This window comes from Oncorhynchus gorbuscha, linkage group LG01, assembly GCF_021184085.1.
Source record: "Oncorhynchus gorbuscha isolate QuinsamMale2020 ecotype Even-year linkage group LG01, OgorEven_v1.0, whole genome shotgun sequence".
In the NCBI taxonomy this organism is placed as follows: domain Eukaryota; kingdom Metazoa; phylum Chordata; class Actinopteri; order Salmoniformes; family Salmonidae; genus Oncorhynchus; species Oncorhynchus gorbuscha.
The window spans coordinates 66,373,691-66,395,673 of record NC_060173.1 but is presented as its reverse complement, the minus strand read 5'-3'; the positions used below and the strand labels follow the sequence as shown (position 1 = coordinate 66,395,673).

The window sequence follows — 21,983 nt, the reverse complement described above, 5'->3', positions numbered from 1 at the left end:
ACCAATGTTCCCTATGATATAACTCAGGGCAATGCACAAATGGTCACTTTCTTTGAATAGTTGTTTGTGATAAGTGAAAGGGATGACTTTCATGTGACAGAAGCAGCTTTGTCCTGTTTTCCCTTACCTATGCCACATGTAATATGACTCTTTATCTGAACCTTCACATTTCCTAGTTGAGAGTCAGGCTCCGAGGAGGGATGTTGTGTTCTTGCTGGATGGATCTGATGGCACTAGGCGTGGATTCCCATCCATGCGTGACTTTGTTCAAAGAGTGGTGGAGACTCTCAGTGTGGATGAGAACAAAGATCGCGTTGCGGTGGTCCAGTACAGTAGAGATCCAGCCGCCCAATTCTATCTGAACACATACACAACAAAGGGAGAGATTCTCAACACTGTAAGAGGTCTGAGACACAAAGGCGGGAGACCTCTCAACACTGGAGCAGCTCTCCAGTACGTGAGGGACAATGTCTTTACTGCCTCCTCCGGAAGCAGGCGCTTGGAAGGCGTTCCACAGCTACTGATTCTGTTGAGTGGTGGAAGGTCCGTTGACAATGTTGACACGCCAGCCTCTGCTCTGAAGGAGCTTGGGGTTTTGGTCTTTGGAATTGGAACAAGGAGCTCTGATCGCAGAGAATTGCAGAGGATATCACATGATCCCAGTTACGCTCTGTCTGTCTCAGACTTTACTGACCTTCCGAGCATCCAGCAGCAACTTCTGTCCTCGGTGGAGGCAGTGGTTATTGATGTTACTCCAGAATCACCAACAGTTTTAGGTATGTGTTATCACTGTGAATTAAGAGTCAGGATGTGTTAGCAAAATGGCCGCAGAGTCTTAGAAACAACTATATAATTTGGCCAAAAACATCACATTTGATCAGTTTGATTGACATAATCTATTTATTTTCTCAGTTGATCATGACCCCGCCAGAAAGGATGTGGTATTCCTTCTGGATGGTTCTGATGGCACAAGGAATGGATTCCCAGCAATGCGTGATTTTGTTCAGAGAGTAGTAGAGAAACTCAATGTGGGAGGAGACAAAGACCGCGTTTCTGTTGTCCAGTACGGTAGAGATCAAGAAGTTAATTTCTATCTGAACACATACACCACGAAGGGCGACATTCTTGACATCGTCAGAGGTCTGAGGCACAGAGGAGGTAGACTCCTCAACACTGGGGCAGCCCTCCAGTATGTAAGGGACAACGTCTTTACTGCCTCCTCAGGAAGCAGAAGCCAAGAAGGTGTCCCTCAGATGCTGATACTGCTGAGTGGCGGGAGGTCCAATGATAATGTTGATATACCAGTTTCTGCCCTCAAAGAGAGTGGGGTCTTGATCTTTGGCATTGGAAACAGAAATTCTAGCAAAGAGGTTCAAAGGATTGCCTCTGAGCCCAGTTATTCCCAGTCTGTTTCTGAATTCTCAAATCTCCCCAGCATCCAGGATAAGTTTTTATCCTCACTCATTACTGTACATGTTGGCGCAACACCCATTTCCACAACAGTCATAGGTAAGACCGGATGCATTATCTTGGAAAACTAAAGCAACAAACACATATTTCAGGTTTGATGAAGCAATGTTGACATACGTTTTCTGTTTTGTTTCTGATACACTTAGTGGACCTAAGCGTCGCCAGAAAGGATGTAGTATTCTTGCTGGATGGTTCTGATGGCACTAGGAATGGCTTCCCAGAAATGCGTGACTTTGTTCAAAGAGTAGTGGAGAAACTCACTGTAGGGGAGAACAGAGATCGAGTCTCTGTGGTACAGTATAGCAGAGAACCAGAGGTCCACTTCTATCTGAACACTTACACAAGAAAAGAAGAGGTTGTTGACACCGTAAAAGGGCTGAAGCACAAAGGAGGGAGAACCCTCAACACTGGAGCAGCTCTCCAGTATGTCAGGGACTACGTCTTTTCTGCGTCCTCTGGAAGTAGGCACCTTGAAAGTGTTCCACAGATTCTTATACTGCTAAATGGTGGAAGGTCCTTTGACAATGTAGATAAACCCGCTTCTGCTCTCAAGGAGCTTGGTGTCTTGGTGTTTGGAATTGGAACAAGGAGCTCTGATAGCAGAGAGTTACAGAAGATATCCTATGACCCCAGTTATGCTCTCTCCATGTCTGAATTCACTGACCTCCCCAACATCCAACAGCAGCTTCTTTCTGCCATGAACACTGCCGTTATACAGGACACAACCATGACACCAACACTAATACCAACAATACTAGGTAAGAAAAATATGGTTTTGATCTGTTCCATTTCCTCTTTTACATTAGGATAGAGTAGTCGATAGCTTAGAACACTTGTGTAGATTCCCCTGCGGCCTTTCATGTGGTTTCTTTTCATACCTCTGTACCAATGTTCCCTATGATATAACTCAGGGCAATGCACAAATGGTCACTTTCTTTGAATAGTTGTTTGTGATAAGTGAAAGGGATGACTTTCATGTGACAGAAGCAGCTTTGTCCTGTTTTCCCTTACCTATGCCACATGTAATATGACTCTTTATCTGAACCTTCACATTCCCTAGTTGAGAGTCAGGCTCCCAGGAGGGATGTTGTGTTCTTGCTGGATGGATCTGATGGCACTAGGAGTGGATTCCCATCCATGCGTGACTTTGTTCAAAGAGTGGTGGAGACTCTCAGTGTGGATGAGAACAAAGATCGCGTTGCGGTGGTCCAGTACAGTAGAGATCCAGCCGCCCAATTCTATCTGAACACATACACAACAAAGGGAGAGATTCTCAACACTGTAAGAGGTCTGAGACACAAAGGCGGGAGACCTCTCAACACTGGAGCAGCTCTCCAGTACGTGAGGGACAATGTCTTTACTGCCTCCTCCGGAAGCAGGCGCTTGGAAGGCGTTCCACAGCTACTGATTCTGTTGAGTGGTGGAAGGTCCGTGGACAATGTTGACACGCCAGCCTCTGCTCTGAAGGAGCTTGGGGTTTTGGTCTTTGGAATTGGAACAAGGAGCTCTGATCGCAGAGAATTGCAGAGGATATCACATGATCCCAGTTACGCTCTGTCTGTCTCAGACTTTACTGACCTTCCGAGCATCCAGCAGCAACTTCTGTCCTCGGTGGAGGCAGTGGTTATTGATGTTACTCCAGAATCACCAACAGTTTTAGGTATGTGTTATCACTGTCAATTAAGAGTCAGGATGTGTTAGCAAAATGGCCGCAGAGTCTTAGAAACGACTATATAATTTGGCCAAAAACACCACATTTGATCAGTTTGATTGACATAATCTATTTATTTTCTCAGTTGATCATGACACCGCCAGAAATGATGTGGTATTCCTTCTGGATGGTTCTGATGGCACAAGGAATGGATTCCCAGAAATGCGTGACTTTGTTCAAAGAGTAGTGGAGAAACTCACTGTAGGGGAGAACAGAGATCGAGTCTCTGTGGTACAGTATAGCAGAGAACCAGAGGTCCACTTCTATCTGAACACTTACACAAGAAAAGAAGAGGTTGTTGACACCGTAAAAGGGCTGAAGCACAAAGGAGGGAGAACCCTCAACACTGGAGCAGCTCTCCAGTATGTCAGGGACTACGTCTTTGCAGCCTCCTCTGGAAGTAGGCGCCTTGAAAGTGTTCCACAGATTCTGATACTGCTAAATGGTGGAAGGTCCTTTGACAATGTAGATAAACCCGCTTCTGCTCTCAAGGAGCTTGGTGTCTTGGTGTTTGGAATTGGAACAAGGAGCTCTGATAGCAGAGAGTTACAGAAGATATCCTATGACCCCAGTTATGACCTCTCCGTGTCTGAATTCACTGACCTCCCCAACATCCAACAGCAGCTTATTTCTGCCATGAACACTGCCGTTATACAGGACACAACCATGACACCAACACTAATACCAACAATACTAGGTAAGAAAAATATGGTGTTGATCTGTTCCAACTCCTATTTTACATTAGGATACAGTAGTCGATAGCTTAGAACACTTGTGTAGATTCCCCTGCGGCCTTTCATGTGGTTTCTTTTCATACCTCTGTACCAATGTTCCCTATGATATAACTCAGGGCAATGCACAAATGGTCACTTTCTTTGAATAGTTGTTTGTGATAAGTGAAAGGGATGACTTTCATGTGACAGAAGCAGCTTTGTCCTGTTTTCCCTTACCTATGCCACATGTAATATGACTCTTTATCTGAACCTTCACATTCCCTAGTTGAGAGTCAGGCTCCCAGGAGGGATGTTGTGTTCTTGCTGGATGGATCTGATGGCACTAGGCGTGGATTCCCATCCATGCGTGACTTTGTTCAAAGAGTGGTGGAGACTCTCAGTGTGGATGAGAACAAAGATCGCGTTGCGGTGGTCCAGTACAGTAGAGATCCAGCCGCCCAATTCTATCTGAACACATACACAACAAAGGGAGAGATTCTCAACACTGTAAGAGGTCTGAGACACAAAGGCGGGAGACCTCTCAACACTGGAGCAGCTCTCCAGTACGTGAGGGACAATGTCTTTACTGCCTCCTCCGGAAGCAGGCGATTGGAAGGCGTTCCACAGCTACTGATTCTGTTGAGTGGTGGAAGGTCCGTTGACAATGTTGACACGCCTGCCTCTGCTCTGAAGGAGCTTGGGGTTTTGGTCTTTGGAATTGGAACAAGGAGCTCTGATAGCAGAGAATTGCAGAGGATATCACATGATCCCAGTTACGCTCTGTCTGTCTCAGACTTTACTGACCTTCCGAGCATCCAGCAGCAACTTCTGTCCTCGGTGGAGGCAGTGGTTATTGATGTTACTCCAGAATCACCAACAGTTTTAGGTATGTGTTATCACTGTGAATTAAGAGTCAGGATGTGTTAGCAAAATGGCCGCAGAGTCTTAGAATCGACTATATAATTTGGCCAAAAACACCACATTTGATCAGTTTGATTGACATAATCTATTTATTTTCTCAGTTGATCATGACACCGCCAGAAAGGATGTGGTATTCCTTCTGGATGGTTCTGATGGCACAAGGAATGGATTCCCAGAAATGCGTGACTTTGTTCAAAGAGTAGTGGAGAAACTCACTGTAGGGGAGAACAGAGATCGAGTCTCTGTGGTACAGTATAGCAGAGAACCAGAGGTCCACTTCTATCTGAACACTTACACAAGAAAAGAAGAGGTTGTTGACACCGTAAAAGGGCTGAAGCACAAAGGAGGGAGAACCCTCAACACTGGAGCAGCTCTCCAGTATGTCAGGGACTACGTCTTTGCAGCCTCCTCTGGATGTAGGCGCCTTGAAGGTGTTCCACAGATTCTGATACTGCTAAATGGTGGAAGGTCCTTTGACAATGTAGATAAACCCGCTTCTGCTCTCAAGGAGCTTGGTGTCTTGGTGTTTGGAATTGGAACAAGGAGCTCTGATAGCAGAGAGTTACAGAAGATATCCTATGACCCCAGTTATGACCTCTCCGTGTCTGAATTCACTGACCTCCCCAACATCCAACAGCAGCTTATTTCTGCCATGAACACTGCCGTTATACAGGACACAACCATGACACCAACACTAATACCAACAATACTAGGTAAGAAAAATATGGTGTTGATCTGTTCCATCTCCTCTTTTACATTAGGATAGAGTAGTCGATAGCTTAGAACACTTGTGTAGATTCCCCTGCGGCCTTTCATGTGGTTTCTTTTCATACCTCTGTACCAATGTTCCCTATGATATAACTCAGGGCAATGCACAAATGGTCACTTTCTTTGAATAGTTGTTTGTGATAAGTGAAAGGGATGACTTTCATGTGACAGAAGCAGCTTTGTCCTGTTTTCCCTTACCTATGCCACATGTAATATGACTCTTTATCTGAACCTTCACATTCCCTAGTTGAGAGTCAGGCTCCCAGGAGGGATGTTGTGTTCTTGCTGGATGGATCTGATGGCACTAGGAGTGGATTCCCATCCATGCGTGACTTTGTTCAAAGAGTGGTGGAGACTCTCAGTGTGGATGAGAACAAAGATCGCGTTGCGGTGGTCCAGTACAGTAGAGATCCAGCCGCCCAATTCTATCTGAACACATACACAACAAAGGGAGAGATTCTCAACACTGTAAGAGGTCTGAGACACAAAGGCGGGAGACCTCTCAACACTGGAGCAGCTCTCCAGTACGTGAGGGACAATGTCTTTACTGCCTCCTCCGGAAGCAGGCGCTTGGAAGGCGTTCCACAGCTACTGATTCTGTTGAGTGGTGGAAGGTCCGTTGACAATGTTGACACGCCTGCCTCTGCTCTGAAGGAGCTTGGGGTTTTGGTCTTTGGAATTGGAACAAGGAGCTCTGATAGCAGAGAATTGCAGAGGATATCACATGAACCCAGTTACGCTCTGTCTGTCTCAGACTTTACTGACCTTCCGAGCATCCAGCAGCAACTTCTGTCCTCGGTGGAGGCAGTGGTTATTGGTGTTACTCCAGAATCACCAACAGTTTTAGGTATGTGTTATCACTGTGAATTAAGATTCAGGATGTGTTAGCAAAATGGCCACTGAGTCTTAGAATCTACTATATAATTTGGCCAAAACACCACATTTGATCAGTTTGATTGACATAATCTATTTATTTTCTCAGTTGATCATGACCCCGCCAGAAAGGATGTGGTATTCCTTCTGGATGGTTCTGATGGCACAAGGAATGGATTCCCAGCAATGCGTGATTTTGTTCAGAGAGTAGTAGAGAAAATTAATGTGGGAGGAGACAAAGACCGCGTTTCTGTGGTCCAGTACGGTAGAGATCAAGAAGTTCATTTCTATCTGAACACATACACCACGAAGGGTGACATTCTTGACATCGTCAGAGGTCTGAGGCACAGAGGAGGTAGACCCCTCAACACTGGGGCAGCCCTCCAGTATGTAAGGGACAACGTCTTTACTGCCTCCTCAGGAAGCAGAAACCAAGAAGGTGTCCCTCAAATGCTGATACTGCTGAGTGGCGGGAGGTCCAATGATAATGTTGATACACCAGCCTCTGCTCTGAAAAAAATAGGAGTTATGATATTCAGTGTTGGATCTCGAGCCTCAGACATTAATGAGTTACAACGCATATCCTTTGATCCAAGTTATGTTCTTTCAGTGTCTGAGTTCAGTGATCTTCCAAACATCCAAGAGCAGCTACTCACAAGAGTTGAAACTTTCAATATTAGTCTTATGGGTAAGATTCATTAAATGAATGAACATGAAGCCAAATTCATAATTGCAATATTAATAATTCTGGAAAATATACCAAATGTCTTTTTCTGAAATATTAATCTAGGGAATCTGTTTAAAATGGTCCAAATTAACTTGCTGCATATATTAAACTATTAATACCTTACACTGCTATTTTGTTTTTAAAATCTTTAGTTTAAGATCATAATTGCTATTCATACATATTTTATTATCTCGTATATCAAGGTTTGTTTCATTAGGCATAAATGTAATCCTTAGAAATAACTTCTTTATTCATGTTTTACTAGGAGAAACTATGATGGGACATAGAGATGTTGTATTTCTTCTGGATGGTTCTGATGGCACAAGGAATGGATTCCCAGCAATGCGTGATTTTGTACTCAAAGTAGTGGAGAATCTCAATGTGGGAGGAAAGAAAGACCGCATTTCCGTGGTTCAGTATAGTAGAAATCAAGAGGTACATTTCTATCTGAACACATACACCAAAAAGGAGGACATTATTGACAGCATAAGACATCTGAGGCACAAAGGTGGTAGACCCCTCAACACAGGGGCAGCACTCCAGTTCGTTAAAGACCACATCTTTAAAGACACCTCTGGAGGCAGACGTTATGAAGGTGTCCCTCAGATATTGATTTTGCTGAGTGGTGGACAGTCAAATGACGCTGTTAGCCAAGCTGCCTTTGATATGAAAGGTCAAGGAATTCAGAGTGTTGGCATTGCCATCAGACAGGCCGACACTAGAGAAATGCAGTCAATTACGTCTGATCCACAGCTCATCCTTGTGGCACGAAACTTTTCAGATCTGCCAGCAATGCATCTGGAGCTTTTATCATCAATTGCTCAGGTTTCCAGTCCTGGTTTGATAGGTAAAACTTTTTTTTTGTTCTCTCAGTCTATTTAAGCAGTTGATTGCTCTGTGATGTTAAAATCTGTTAGATCTACTGGTATAGTCATCTACTCTTTCCTAGCAAGATGCTTGCTACATTATACAAAATAATGTGTTGAAATATTTTAACAGTTTTAGAAGTATTGAAGCTGCTCATTCATTAAAGTGTCATCAATGAAAATGGGTGACCATGGATTGTTTAATAGCATCCTCACCTCATTTGTCAAATCCTACAACATCTTGATTAACCCTTCTTTCATATTGCTCTCTCATTTATTTTTGCTTCTACATTTTTCTTTCAAAGATTTTTCTTGAATATTCAGAGTGAATCCTTCCACTTTGCATTCATGCTTATGCTTGGTATTATTACCACCTTTTTTTCTATAAAACTTTTTCATTCTTTATTTAATTGTTCTCTTCAAATTCTTTCAGCATAGTCTTACTAAAGGTCTCTTTTTTGCAGCAATTGAATTTACTTCAACTCTCTGGAATGCATTCGCTTCAATCAGCTGCAGTTGCTTACCAGCGATATAGTATATTCATGTATTATCTTATAAAATCATTATTCCTTCGTAAGTTCTATTTACATTCATTGAATATCTGTTCCCCACTTGAAGTAAAGTACCAAAAAGAGGCATTGTATTCCTTCTGGATGGTTCTGATGGCACCAGGAGGGTATTCCTAGAGATGCGTGATTTTGTACAAAAAGTTGTGGACAAACTCAATGTGGAGGAAACCAAAGATCAAGTTTTGGTGGTCCAGTACAGCAGAGATCTAGAGGTCCACTTCTATCTGAACACTTATACAACAGTACATCAAGGACAATGTTTTCACTGCTTCAGCTGGAATTAGACGCTTGCTTGGTGTTCCACAGGTTTTATTCATTTTAAGTGGAGCAAGATCCAGAGACCCAATTAGCAATGCTGCTCATGCTCTGAAACAACAGGGTATCATGGTCATCACCATCGGTTCAAACAGCTACAGAAATCGAAAAGCTGCAAACTCTTTCTTTCAATCCTTTTTTGGCATTTACATTTTCAGAATACTTTGATCTATATAGATTGGAGAATCAGCTTTTATCCTCAATGAGAATCACAACTTTGAAATGTTCTGGCATTTTGGGTAAGGGATGTCAGAAACACTTTTCAGAAAATAACTTATTGAAACTCGTGAATCCCATGTGAATAATGTAATTGCCCCGCCGTTGATTGGCATTGTTCTCCAATGTAAGAACAATGTGTAATTTTCTTCTCCTTTGGAAAAGCAGGCTCAAATTGTTTATTTTCTTTTGATGATATCACTTTTCCCTAAGACAAGACAAGATTGTAGAATCTTGGTGGTGTATTTAGAGACTTAATTTGCCACTGTCCTCAACACAGAGGACAATGTGCTCTGTTCGCCTGCAATATATAGCATGTGATGGTAATACATCTATGCTGCTTTCTTATTTGCTTGACTTTTTGCTGCATTTTAAAACAAAATGCTGCGTATTTTAAGATTCGTGCATCACATCTTTTAAAGTGTCAATCCTCGCTTGACTCTCACCACTCTATGCTGGAAAAAAAAACTTTTCTTCATTTGTTTCACTGGTTCTTTTTTTGCTATGCCAAATGGTTATAGCATGTCAACCCCCTGTCCCCCTTTAGTACTGATATGACGAGTTGCATCTTGTTAAATCCACATGTACTATTCTCCCTAGTGCAATCGCGGATTGGACGACGTGATGTTGTGTTCCTCATCGACGGCTCAGATAGGAGTCGGAGTGGGTTTCCTGCTATGCGAGACTTTGTACGAAGAGTTGTGGAAAACCTTGACGTTGCCGAAGACAGAGACAGAGTAGCAGTGAGCCAGTTCAGCAGTGACGCTGTAGTGTACTTCTACTTGAGTTCCTTTTCATCCAAGGACACTGTCATCAGCAAGATACGATCATTAAGACATAAGGGAGGAAAATCACGCAACACTGAGACAGCTCTACAGTATGTTAAGGACAATGTCTTTAGCACCATCTCTGGAAGCCGACATCTTGAAGGTGTTCCACAAGTACTGATACTGCTCACAGGAGGACCCTCCAGTGATAGTGCTAGGCAGCCGGCTTCAACACTTAAAGATCTTGGCATTTTGAGCTTAAGTATTGGCACAGACTCAGTTGGTCTTCCCACCACTGCTCATAATTTTGTTTTTCCAATCACTGACTTTGGAGAGCTTCCAGACATCTTATTAGATGTACTGTTCACTTTAAAGCATACCACTCGTATTGGTAAGTAACCTTATTTTTCTAAGTGTCACTTGTCTATTCTCTTCATATTGGAAAGACAATTTGGTGACATCCAAAGAACTATGGAATAATCGAAAGTTAGTCAATGAGTTAATTTGAAAATAAAACATGAGTCGTTGTGCAAAACACAGCCTATATTTATTGTAATTTCTAGCTCAACCTGAAGAAACCACCAAGAAGGATGTTGTCTTCTTGTTTGATGGATCTGATGACATTATAAATGAGTTCCCAGTTATACAAGACTTTATACTGAGAGCTGTTGAGAAGCTCAATGTGAATGAGAACAAAGACCGAATTTCTGTGGTCCAGTACAGCAAGGATGCCATGGTCAATTTCTATTTCAACACTTATGCATCCAAAAACAAGGTTATACATGCAATCAGAGGCATCACACTTAAAGGAGGGAGACCCCTTAACACTGGAGCAGCTCTTCAGTATGTCAGGGACAATGTCTTTACCTCTTCCTCTGGCAGCAGGCACATGGAGGGTGTTCCACAAATACTCATTTTGATTAGTGGTGGGAAATCTAGTGATAGTGTTGAACTCTCAGCGATCGCGCTAAAGCGTATTGGTGTGGTCCCTGTCAGTATTGGCCTTAGAAATGCTGACTACAGGGAGATGCAGTCAATCTCAAATTCCCCTAACGAAACATTTTCTGTCCGTGACATGCGGAACCTCCAAAACATCCAGACAGAGCTCTTTTCTGCTTTGTCAAGACTTGTCAAAGCCAGGTATCCCGATCCTACCATATTCATTAGCTCGGGAGGTAAGACACTTAGAAGCAAAGTCCTTCAGCTGAAGTGTTCAATCATTGTTTGCAAAAGGATATTGAACATTTAAAAAAAAATACTTTTGAAATGTATTAGCCCACCTACTACAAACGGAGCAGTGGTTTATTAAAAATGTTTGTTCTCCCTTCCTTTTAGCTGAGTCTCAGGGTCCCAAGAAGGATATCGTCTTCCTTGTTGATGGCTCAGATGGCGTCGGAAGGGAGTTCCCCATCATCCAGGAGTTCATCAGCTCAATCGTGAAGGACCTCAACGTGGGAGAGAACAAGATCAGGATTGGTGTGGTGCAGTATGGCGACTCCCCCAATGCAGATATCTACCTAAACTCCCACACAACCAAGGAGGGTGTTATGAATGCTGTCAAGGGACTGAGGCAGCGAGGCGGCCGGGAACGTAACCTGGGTCAGGCAGTGGAGTTTGTCAGCAGTGAAGTGCTGAATGTTCGACGTGGCGGCAGGAAGGAGGAGGGTGTTCCACAGTTCCTGATTGTCGTTTCTGGTGGAAGGTCCACAGATGATATCCGTCGACCTGCGACCTCACTGAAGAAGTCAGGCGTTTTGCCCTTCAGCATCGGGACCAGAGATGTAAACTCTCAGGAGCTTCAGGTTGTTTCCTATGTTCCCAACTTTGCATACACTGTGGATGACCTCCCTGGCCTGTACACAGTCCAGGACAAACTGATCTCCACGCTCACAGAGATGTCCGATGACGACATTGCCAGGCTACGTCCTGTTTTCCCAACTCCGGATGGTAATGCCCTCTCTTGCTGTCATTAATGTGTTTTATAGGATTAATGTCTGTTTGAATTTCATTCACAATATTTTTGCACATTTTATGGAATATTTGGACAACACTTCACAGTAGTGGCCAGTGGTTGGCTAATTACCAGGTCGCGTGTGTGTCAAATTGTCAGAAAAGCATCATGATTGATTGTTGCTCTCAAAGCAATCTGCCTTATCCCAAGGGTTCTCGGCCATGTGAGCAACAATCCTGACTCTCATTTAGAAACATCAATAATCATCACTTGCGATAGTTTTTAAAACATATGTATCATTCACATCAGTGAGAAATAATCTTTAAAATAAAAAGATACACTTACTTTAGCAGCTTTGCACAGATCCATACGGCTGTCTCTCTCCATCCGAAAAACTACACTTCCGCTACACTTCCTCCCCAGTTAGACTTACACACCGGTGTTTGAGAATGTTAGATTACTAATTAGCACAGGTGGTTGTCTCTGTCTTCCATCTGCCTTCCGTAAACAAACGCTGTACCATGGCAGTGTGGGAACACTAAAACCTATAAAAGTGTAATTTAGTATTTTGTTTTTTAAAGATTATTTCTCAATGATATGAAAGAAGAAGCGATGCGGTCAGAAGATGTCTTCATGAATAATCGCTAAAGGGAGTTAGCTTCTATGAATAGGCTAGATGGATTGTACATAATCAAACATGTTTTATGCCAAGTTTTCAAACTTTCTTGAGAAGTGGCCTATTTAACACCTCATGAGTAAGCATATCACTGTAAAGTCCACAGGTGTTGTATTTGGGTTGTGTTCGGTGCATGTGACCAATACAATTTGATTTGACTGAATTGACGAGTGCCCAATTATATATATATTGTATATTAGATTTTTTAGCAATTAAACAAACACTTTACATCTGAGTGTATAAGGTATTATTGGAAATGCCTGGGTCTTGTGCTTCGAATGAATACAATTTAGCTGCCCTCCAGGGGATAGTAGTGGTACTACACCCCAAAATGATGTCACCATCCATGCTACATTTTAACTGGTTTAAATGAACCTACAATTACTTTTGCATTACTTATGTCTTTTGCTGTATTGTTTATCCATGTCGGACAGAGGAGGCCAACGCCACTGTGAAATTCATGCATGGAGTAGTACAGAAATTGCATCATTTGGTGATTCTTTTTTTTTTACCACCACTCGTAACTTCATAATACATCCTATTGATTTCTGTCCCGGTGTAGCAAATATAGGTGAATAATTGCTTCAAGGTGGTCAGCTGAGGAGATTTTACATTTTTGCATGGGAAACCCTAATCCACTAATTACTGCACGTGGCGCCACTTTGTTCTGAACAGGATAACTATCTGTTTAGAACGGGCTCATGAAGTATCGGCAGGGGCACAAAAATAATTATCTCTTAGCTAACACACAAGTTCAACCAAACAAAGTGCTGGTACAATACTATTTCTTGAAGGAAATACAGTCTCCAGAGACCGAACACAACAATTCTGCTAAATGTGCTCATGTAGTAGAGTGTTTACAGCTTTGATTGATGTTAGCTACCAGTGGGTTAAAATGGAAAACAACAGGTTATTTTACTGGGGAGTTTGTCAAAACAGCACTACAGAGCTAGCTGTTTTTCATTCGGATTCACTGTTAATGTGTTTCAGTCATCGGCATCACCACCTGTGATACTGTAGTCTAGTTGAATATCAATTAAAACTGTTTCTCAAATGTTACCACTAGTAATGTATTATTAACAATAATGATAGATTAAAACTCGATTATATCTTTTGACTCATACAAACAGATCAGTAGTCAAAAGGCGCAAGGTGAAAACATAGTTATTATGAAGTACAATTAGAACATCAAATATCATCATAACGAATTTGGTTTATATCTATGCCCTAATGCAGCTCAATTTGTGTTGCTAACAAACACATTTGATGTGCTTGTCTTCTCCCACAGTCATAGTACCCACTGGCGGAGAAAAGAGGGATGTGGTGTTCCTCATTGACGGCACAACAGCTGTGCGCAGCGAGTTCCCCGCCATCCGTGACATGATCGGGAGAGTCGTGGAAAAGCTGGACGTGGGTCTGGATCGGGTGAGGGTGTCAGTGGTGCAGTACAGCGACGATGCCAGAACGGAGTTCCTCTTGAACGAGCACTCCACCAAAGACGAGGTCCGACAAGCCACGAGGAAGATTCAGAGCAGGGGTGGAAACCGTCTAAACACTGGCCGTGCCCTCGATTGGGTCTCCAAGAACATCTATCAGAGATCAGCCGGTAGCCGCATTGAGGAGGGTGTGCCTCAGTTCCTCATTCTAGTCACGGGGGGAAAGTCCAACGACGACGTCTCTGGACCAGCCAACCAGCTGAAGACCAACCTGGTTGCCCCTCTTGCCATCGGGGCAAAGAATGCCGACCCCAACGAACTGAGGCAGATCTCCCTGAAGCCAGAATTCGCCTACTCCATTAACAACTTTGGCCAGCTTCCAACAGTGGAGCAGCAGCTTATTGCTTCAGTCAACACCATGACCACCACTGACATCTCCAGTAGTTTTGTCCCTCCTGTTTTGGATATTGGTAAGAGATTCTACATTATTTAACCCAATGCAGTTTCTAAATAGTGCTGACCCATCAAATATATTTTTGACTGTAGCTAAGTTTCCATCCAATTGGTGACAGATTTGAATTTTCTAAAATCTGCATAAAACAATATGAAAATGTTCACACCCGAGTGTGGCGCAGCAGTCTAAGGCACTGCATCTCAGTGCTAGAGGCGTCACTACAGACCCTGGTTCGATCCTAGGCTGTATGTTTTCGTAAAAAAACAAAATGCATTATATAGTGAATGTGCCCACTTTGTTCTTGGCACGTACGCTCTAGCCAACAGCTCCCAGATACAGTGCGGGTATATTTTTCAAATGGCAGCAAAGCTTCGATCATCATGTCACCAGAATAAGACTCTCAATATTTATTGGAAAGGAGCATCAAGCTCATCACTGTGTACTTTCACCACCATGTGGAGTTCATCATAATTTATTTAATCTGTAGCTTAATAAACTACATGCTTTCCCGAGTCGTAGTGGAAGGACTACACAACATATAATCGCGTGACTCCCAAGTTTACTTTTGGTATGATGGTTATATCAATACTTGCGCGTAAAGGTCAACTTCCACCTCCTTTTCTCAAATAATTCATTTTACAGACACAGAAAGATCCCACCCTGACTAGCGTATTTTGTTTTGTCAACATTTGGAAAGTCTACCGACAAAATAGCTGTTTCCATCAGGCCGATTGTGACATGTTTTATCCAACATGTACTTTTCCCTGAATAAAAAGGTTGGGTGGAAACCTGTTTTTTATGTTTTGTATGGTATCGCCTCAACTGTTACAATCCCCTTTGTTTACATTTTTAAATACTTTTTTGCCAACATAAAAAGTAAAACCCCACTTGCTTGATCTTTTTTTCTGTTCTACTTCTCAGCTAACCTCAACATGGGGAGGAAGGACATCATCTTCCTCATAGACGGCTCGGACACCACAGGGTCCAGTGGCATCGCCCACATCCGTGACTTCATCCTCAACATCGTTCAGCAGCTGGATGTGCAACCTGACCAGGTTCGGGTCGCTGTTGTCCAATACTCTGACAAGGTCAAGACGGATTTCTCTCTCAATTCCCACAACAACAAGCCAGCTGTGCTCTCTGCCATCAAAAGACTACGCCAGCAGGGTGGCAGATCGTCCGATCTAGCCAAAGCCATCGAGTATGTGATCAGGAACGAGCTGAAATCCTCAGCGGGTGTCCGGCTTGCGGAGGCCTCCCAGCATCTAGTGGTCCTCACCGGCGGGAGGTCCCCCACTGACGTGTCTGTGTATGGCCCTCTGCTCAAAGGCTCTCGGGTCAACTGCATTGGCATTGGGGCTGGCGGAGCAGACTCCAGGCAGCTCAACCAGATTGCCACCAGCTCTGCCGATGTTCTTCAGGTACCTACTTTCCCCGGCTTGCCTACCATTAAGGAGAGGTTCATTGCCAGGCTCAATGGGACAATCCCAGAGGAGGCCCCTACAGAAATTGATGACCCAAGTAAGTGAAACCACAAAGAATGCATTCTTGCCTTATTCTGTATAAGAAATGTACTGAAAAATATTGAATAATAGCCAAATAAATACTGTGAATAGGATTCAACATGGCACCTCTCTTTCACTCCATCCCTCTCCGTCACTCTCTCTCTCTCTCTCTGTTTTCTCTCAGCTTCAGGACTCCCGAAAGCCAAGGCTGCTGACATCGTGTTCTTGGTGGATGGCTCCATCAACCTTGGCAAGGACAACTTCAAGGAAGTGATGGAGTTTATCCTGAACCTTGTAGACCTCTTCTTCACCGAGCGTGACAACCTGCAGATTGGCCTGGCCCACTATGCCACTGACGTCACCGACGTCTTCTACCTCAACACCTACAAGACCAAGGATGACATCATCAACGCCCTTAGTCGCACAGAGTACAAGGGTGGCCGCAGGATCAACACGGGTGCTGCCATTCGCCACGTGCAGGAGAACCACTTCATCAAAGATAAAGGCAGCAGGAAGGATGAGGGCATCCCCCAGATCCTGATGATCGTCACTGGCGGAAAGTCATCCGACGATGGCAAGACTGCCGCTCTGGGGTTGAAGGCCACCGGTGTCCGTATCTACGCCGTTGGCGTGGGCGACATTGAGGACGAGTTGAACAACCTGGCAAGCGAGGCCTCCACGGTGGCCAGGGCGAGCACGTTCATGGAGCTCTCTGAGCTCAACGAGCAGATCTTGGAAACATTGGACGACGAGGTGAAGGGCATCAAGCTGTGCACTGGCGTGAGCCAGGAACCCTCAAAAGGTGAGGATCACAGATATTTGACCCTATCTTTCCCCTAGTGCTGGTGTTAGGAGGACATATCTTGGCAGATCTATGTCAATTCCTCATGCTTGTTTTACTTACATCCTTTACTTTCATATAGAACATTGATTTAAAAAATGGCTATGCTTCAGAATGACTCAGGTAATAGCAGACCGCATATGGATTGTAAACATCTGGTAAACATCTACATTACAAGACATAGTACAGTGAAGCTCCAAACACCAATCACCAATCAAACTCCCCGTATCTTCTCTCTCTCTCTCTCTCTCTCTCTCTCTCTCTCTCTCTCTCTCTCTCTCTCTCTCTCTCTCTCTTTCAGCCTGCAGTCTGGAGGTGTTGGTGGGCTTCGACGTGTCCTCGCAGAACATCTTCCAGGCCCAGAGGATCCTGGAGTCCAAGATGGGTGCCATCCTCCAGAGGATCACCAAGATGACGGGCATCAGTTGCTCATCGGGACAGATCCCCTCGATCCAGGTGGGCATCCTGGCCATGGATAGCGCCTCGGAACCTGTCCACTTGGAGTTCACGGACAACGCCGACATGCTGTTTGAGGCATTCCGGGCCCTGCGCAATCGCGGCCCCTATGTCCTCAATGCCAAGACCATTTCCGCATACGGTTCGATGTTCAAAAGCCGAGCCACAGACGCAGTCAAGGTGTGTCTGCATGTCTCTTTTTTAAATAAATGTAATTAATATCTTCACACACAGGGAACGGTGTGAGTAGAGTAGATTGAAGTCTGTAATTTATCTTTTTTGGTTAAGTTCGACTTGAGAGTGAAGCAAACTTATTGAAATAAATGCCATTCATTATTAGTAAAATTAAATGACATGATTGCCCCCCCCCCAACCACGCACAGGTTGTGATCCATCTGACTGACGGTCTGGATGGCCAGTATAACGAAATGAAGAGAGGAGTTGAAGAACTTAAGATTTCAGGTGAGGATACGTCTTATGTCTGGATTATTGGATTGCTATGGCTGTTGAAACTACTGACAAAGATCCTGGACAAAGATCATTAAATATGTGTTTTGTGCCATGCTAGGTGTGAACAGCTTCATCCTGGTGGGTCTGGAGCGGGTACCCAGGTTTGAGGAGGCTGTGCTGCTGGAGTTTGGCCGAGGCTTCAGGTACACCAGACCCCTCCGAGTCAATGTCATGGACCTGGACTACGAGCTTCTGGAGGAACTGGTGAGTGCTGTCACTGTCACTCACTACAGAAACGGTACATGTTCTCGTACTTGTACCTGTACCATACAGTCCAACTCAGCCATGTAACCCAACTGTGCCACACACATGCTTTTCGGAAAGAACCTGGAGAAAGTCTAAGGACTAATCTACTGTACAGTATGGCCACGTTGAACATTAGGAAGATACTTGACGTCGTAGTAAAGTCACAGATATGCAGTTTTGGATTGAGTGGATAATCAACCAATTTTGGCTGTACACAGAAAATGTTTTGTCCCATCTTAAATTCCAACTTTATATTCATTCCAATTTACAGGACAACATTGCTGAGAGGGAGTGCTGTGCAGTGCCATGTAAATGCACCGGCACAAGGGGAGACCGAGGAGCAGTCGGGCTTGGAGGATCCAAGGTTACTAATGTGTTTTGTTATTATTACTTGAACTTAACTACGGTATACTAATACACAATCTTAGAAAAAAGGGTTACAAAAGGGTTCTTCAGCTGACCCCATAGGATAACTATTTTTGGTTCCAGGTTGAACTCTTTTGAGTTCCATGTAGAACCCTCTGTGGAAAGGGTTCTACATTCAACCCAAAAGGGTTCTACCTGGAACCAAAAATAGTTCTTCAAAGGGTTCTCCAATGGGGACAGCAGAAGAACCCTTATTGGTTTTAAATGTACTTTTTTTTCTAAGAGTGTACTTAAGTGTGTAAAAATGTCTTGGGAAATATAAATGCCTTTTGAAAGACTATTGTGATGAGTTAGTTATACAGTGCAGATTTATGCATAATACGCTTCTTATCTTGCAGGGCAGCCCAGGTGGAGCAGGCGGAGCAGGACATCCCGGAGATGAGGGAGGACCCGTAAGTCAGATTTCTGTTCATATCTGAAACAGCTTTAAGCTCGCAAATATCTGTTCAGCTTTCTTCCTGTCTTCTTTAGTAAGACTGTACCCTCATGCCACACTATGCACCTGCTCTGAAGTTTAAAAATAATAATAGTTGGATTTACAGTAAATAGAGCCTTTCCGGTGCTCAAAGTGCTGTAACACATTGCTACACATTGCACCACCAATGTGTAGCACCTTAGAGTGATGAACGGCAACCATCATCAACCTCAATGCTATTCAATATAGTGTAAATGTTGTGTAACAGGACATCTATCTCTCTCTCTTCTCATCCTGTGACAGGGAGACAGAGGTCCTCCTGGTGTCAATGGAACGCAAGGTTTCCAGGGCTGTCCTGGACAGAGGGGCATCAAGGTAAGTACCCATTTAACACTACTGTATCAATCAAAAGGTTAGCTGATGTGAAATCAAAACAGAATGTAATATTTTTTTGCATAAAATATGTAAGAATGTATCTCCTTTTTCTCAATTGATCAGGGTGGTCGTGGATACTCTGGAGAAAAGGTGAGTTTCAAAACAAATATAAAAATCAATACTTTACTTCACCTGATAATAGATAATATATTGATCACATAATAGCTTGTTTAAATGTTAGTGATGAGCAATACCCTCAATAACCCTTGTCTTCTGTCAGGGGGAATATGGAGAGATCGGCCTGGATGGCATAAACGGAGAAGAGGTAAGAAAAACACAATTTATTTTACAATAAGATTTGTTTTTCTATGGCATTTGCTGAAAATGTATCCTAAAGTTAGAAGGTCATACAGAACTTTACGTGAACAGTTACAGCTTTTGACATATTGGCCTCATGTCAGAAGTTATTTTGAAACCCTCCCTTTAATCCACGACTTTACAAAGCAAAATGTACAGTAAATCTATGCTTACGCTTACAAGACAGTAGTAAAGGTGAATATAATGACTTATGATTGACTTTTAGACCACTTTTGAATGTGTGGCTGACTGATGTATTGCTTTCCACCAGGGCAAGAGTGGAGTCGCTGGACCCCCAGGAGACAGAGGGCACTCTGGGAGAAGGGTGAGTCCTCATGTGGTCATTGCAACCTCATAAACATCAAATTCTGGCTAATTGTCCATGCATTCATTCATTTGAATTATTCTGATGTGCTTACCACTCACAAATGTTTGTTTCTGTGTTCAGGGACCCAAAGGAACTAAAGGACATGCAGGAGACATCGGGGATACAGGAATCAGAGGAGATCCTGTAAGTATATATTAACATCTGAAATACAGTACAGCCTTATTCCAGATTACATTTTACATTTCAGTCATTTAAGCGATTTACAGGAGCAATTAGGTTTAAGTGCCTTGCTCAACAGATCAGTGCTTGTTTTCATTACAGAATGATTTAGTTCAGGGCCAGGGATGGGAAAACTGATACTGGTTCAGTCTTCAGTTGGTGTTTATATTATAATGATAGCAGGAATCCCAATCATTGGGATTCATATGGTAGATATAACAGAGAAACCAACCAAATTTGTCGACAAAGTATTTTGTACTACATCATTAACAGCCATACTGATTCTGAATCTGATTCCATTTGCTTTCTGTTTGCTAGGGAACCACAGGTCAAGATAACAATGTGGCTGGACCTAAAGGAGACCCAGGCGATGTCGGCCCAGTGGTAATGTCTTCCTCTCACCAAGCTAGTGTGTTAACTGTCTGTGGGGATTACAGTGTTTGTATAGGAAATGAACCATAAACTATCCTTCTATTCTTAATGTTTTGTGTGCTGATTTGCAATTGCACAGTGAGTAGGAGTGAGCATCTTCACACCTCCTTTCCTGTTTAAGCCGTCACTCTGTTTCTTTCACTGGTGTCACTTCCTGTTATTGTCATTGATGTACTTTGTCTTGAATCCTAGGGAGAGCCAGGGGAGGATGGTAAGAAGGGAGGCCCCGGTGAACCAGGCAGGACGGTAATGATTCCTCTCTCTCTTCTTCTCTATTGCTAAAAACGGTGTTATCTGATATTTGGCTGAATATTTCTTTATACCGAATAGTTCACTTATCTATGCACCACCACATTACGAGGTAACTCAGTAATAACTGTGTCTGTATAATGTATTTATTCCCTGTTTGGGTTGTATTAGGGTTCTGATGGTAGAAGAGGCCCACCTGGACAAGCTGTAAGTGAACCCTGAACCTTACCTCTGAACATACCCAGTCTTGATGCCTTACATTAGCAGGCCAAATGTTGCATAACCATTACTGTGCCTGATATCAGGGTAACCAGTCCTTCCACACCCAATTACCCATTGCCATCTGCACATTGACAGCACTTCCCATGCAGTCATCGAGACTTAAATCATGGCCACTGTTAGGGTTCGTTCCTTTCGTTCTTGTCAATCATTATTGGCTCATTGGTGAAATTAGCATCATGACAAGAGCTTTAATTAAATCATTCAAAAACCTTTATTAATGCAATTGCGGACAGAAATGGACAATAAGGAACATAGCACGCATGTTTAAGAGTAAGTGCTGCATCAAACATAAGGTCTCCAGTTGTTTTATTAAACCCTCAGTCTAGCCTGGTGGTCACTACCTTTTTACTCCTAAGAACAAAACCCTGCCTACCAGGCTATATAAACAATGGCTTTTAGTGCCATCTAAAAACTTAGCAGTAAACATCCACTCCCCAAAGTTGATTTATTGTGAAATGTTTGACTGGACTTATCTCCTTCACTCCCCTGCAGAGCTCCTTCTTCACAGTCACACATTTCTCAGAGGGACCTCTTTATAATGAGGCAGAGAGAGAGAATTAGAAACCAACTGTGGAAAAATATTAAAACCCTCAATGTATATGTATTGTTAATCTGTCTAGGACCCTATAAATGTAAGGAGAGAGGGGTTTTATAACCCTTAATACAACATAAGTATAATCAATTATTCTAATACATCAAACATTTTGGTACAACCCTTATCATGACCCCTAGGTGAACCCGACACCACCCTAATACACATACATGTACTATAGTGTGGGGCCACCATAATTAGCAGACATAGCATCCCCCTTACTTTCTGTGATCAAACTTAGCATATCTAGCTAGCGACTGTCCTTTAAATACGCTACTCAATTATCTACAGTAAACTCACTTCATCTAATCTCAATA

At 43.2% G+C, this 21,983-nt stretch overlaps 1 protein-coding gene across 11 annotated transcripts in view; it reads left to right on the top strand.

Moving 5' to 3' along the window:
- Positions 1-21,983, top strand: part of LOC124041178 (collagen alpha-3(VI) chain-like) — an 87,620-nt gene that overhangs the window by 47,475 nt on the left and 18,162 nt on the right. For 5 of the 11 annotated variants that reach the window (XM_046358526.1, XM_046358536.1, XM_046358516.1 and 2 more), the window contains 17 exons: positions 11,252-11,863; positions 13,832-14,449; positions 15,355-15,954; positions 16,123-16,740; positions 17,081-17,415; positions 17,619-17,697; positions 17,804-17,949; positions 18,263-18,355; positions 18,756-18,809; positions 19,136-19,207; positions 19,331-19,357; positions 19,488-19,532; positions 19,836-19,889; positions 20,013-20,075; positions 20,430-20,495; positions 20,736-20,789; positions 20,964-20,999. In XM_046358526.1, coding sequence (XP_046214482.1) covers positions 11,252-11,863; positions 13,832-14,449; positions 15,355-15,954; positions 16,123-16,740; positions 17,081-17,415; positions 17,619-17,697; positions 17,804-17,949; positions 18,263-18,355; positions 18,756-18,809; positions 19,136-19,207; positions 19,331-19,357; positions 19,488-19,532; positions 19,836-19,889; positions 20,013-20,075; positions 20,430-20,495; positions 20,736-20,789; positions 20,964-20,999 — 3,572 coding nt within the window. Of the gene's footprint in view, positions 1-176; positions 777-912; positions 1,510-1,616; positions 2,229-2,530; positions 3,131-3,266; positions 3,879-4,180; positions 4,781-4,916; positions 5,529-5,830; positions 6,431-6,565; positions 7,145-7,448; positions 8,031-9,749; positions 10,308-11,251; positions 11,864-13,831; positions 14,450-15,354; positions 15,955-16,122; positions 16,741-17,080; positions 17,416-17,618; positions 17,698-17,803; positions 17,950-18,262; positions 18,356-18,755; positions 18,810-19,135; positions 19,208-19,330; positions 19,358-19,487; positions 19,533-19,835; positions 19,890-20,012; positions 20,076-20,429; positions 20,496-20,735; positions 20,790-20,963; positions 21,000-21,983 lie in introns of all 11 variants that reach the window. The other 6 variants (XM_046358468.1, XM_046358463.1, XM_046358457.1 and 3 more) reach the window with 3 other exon arrangements.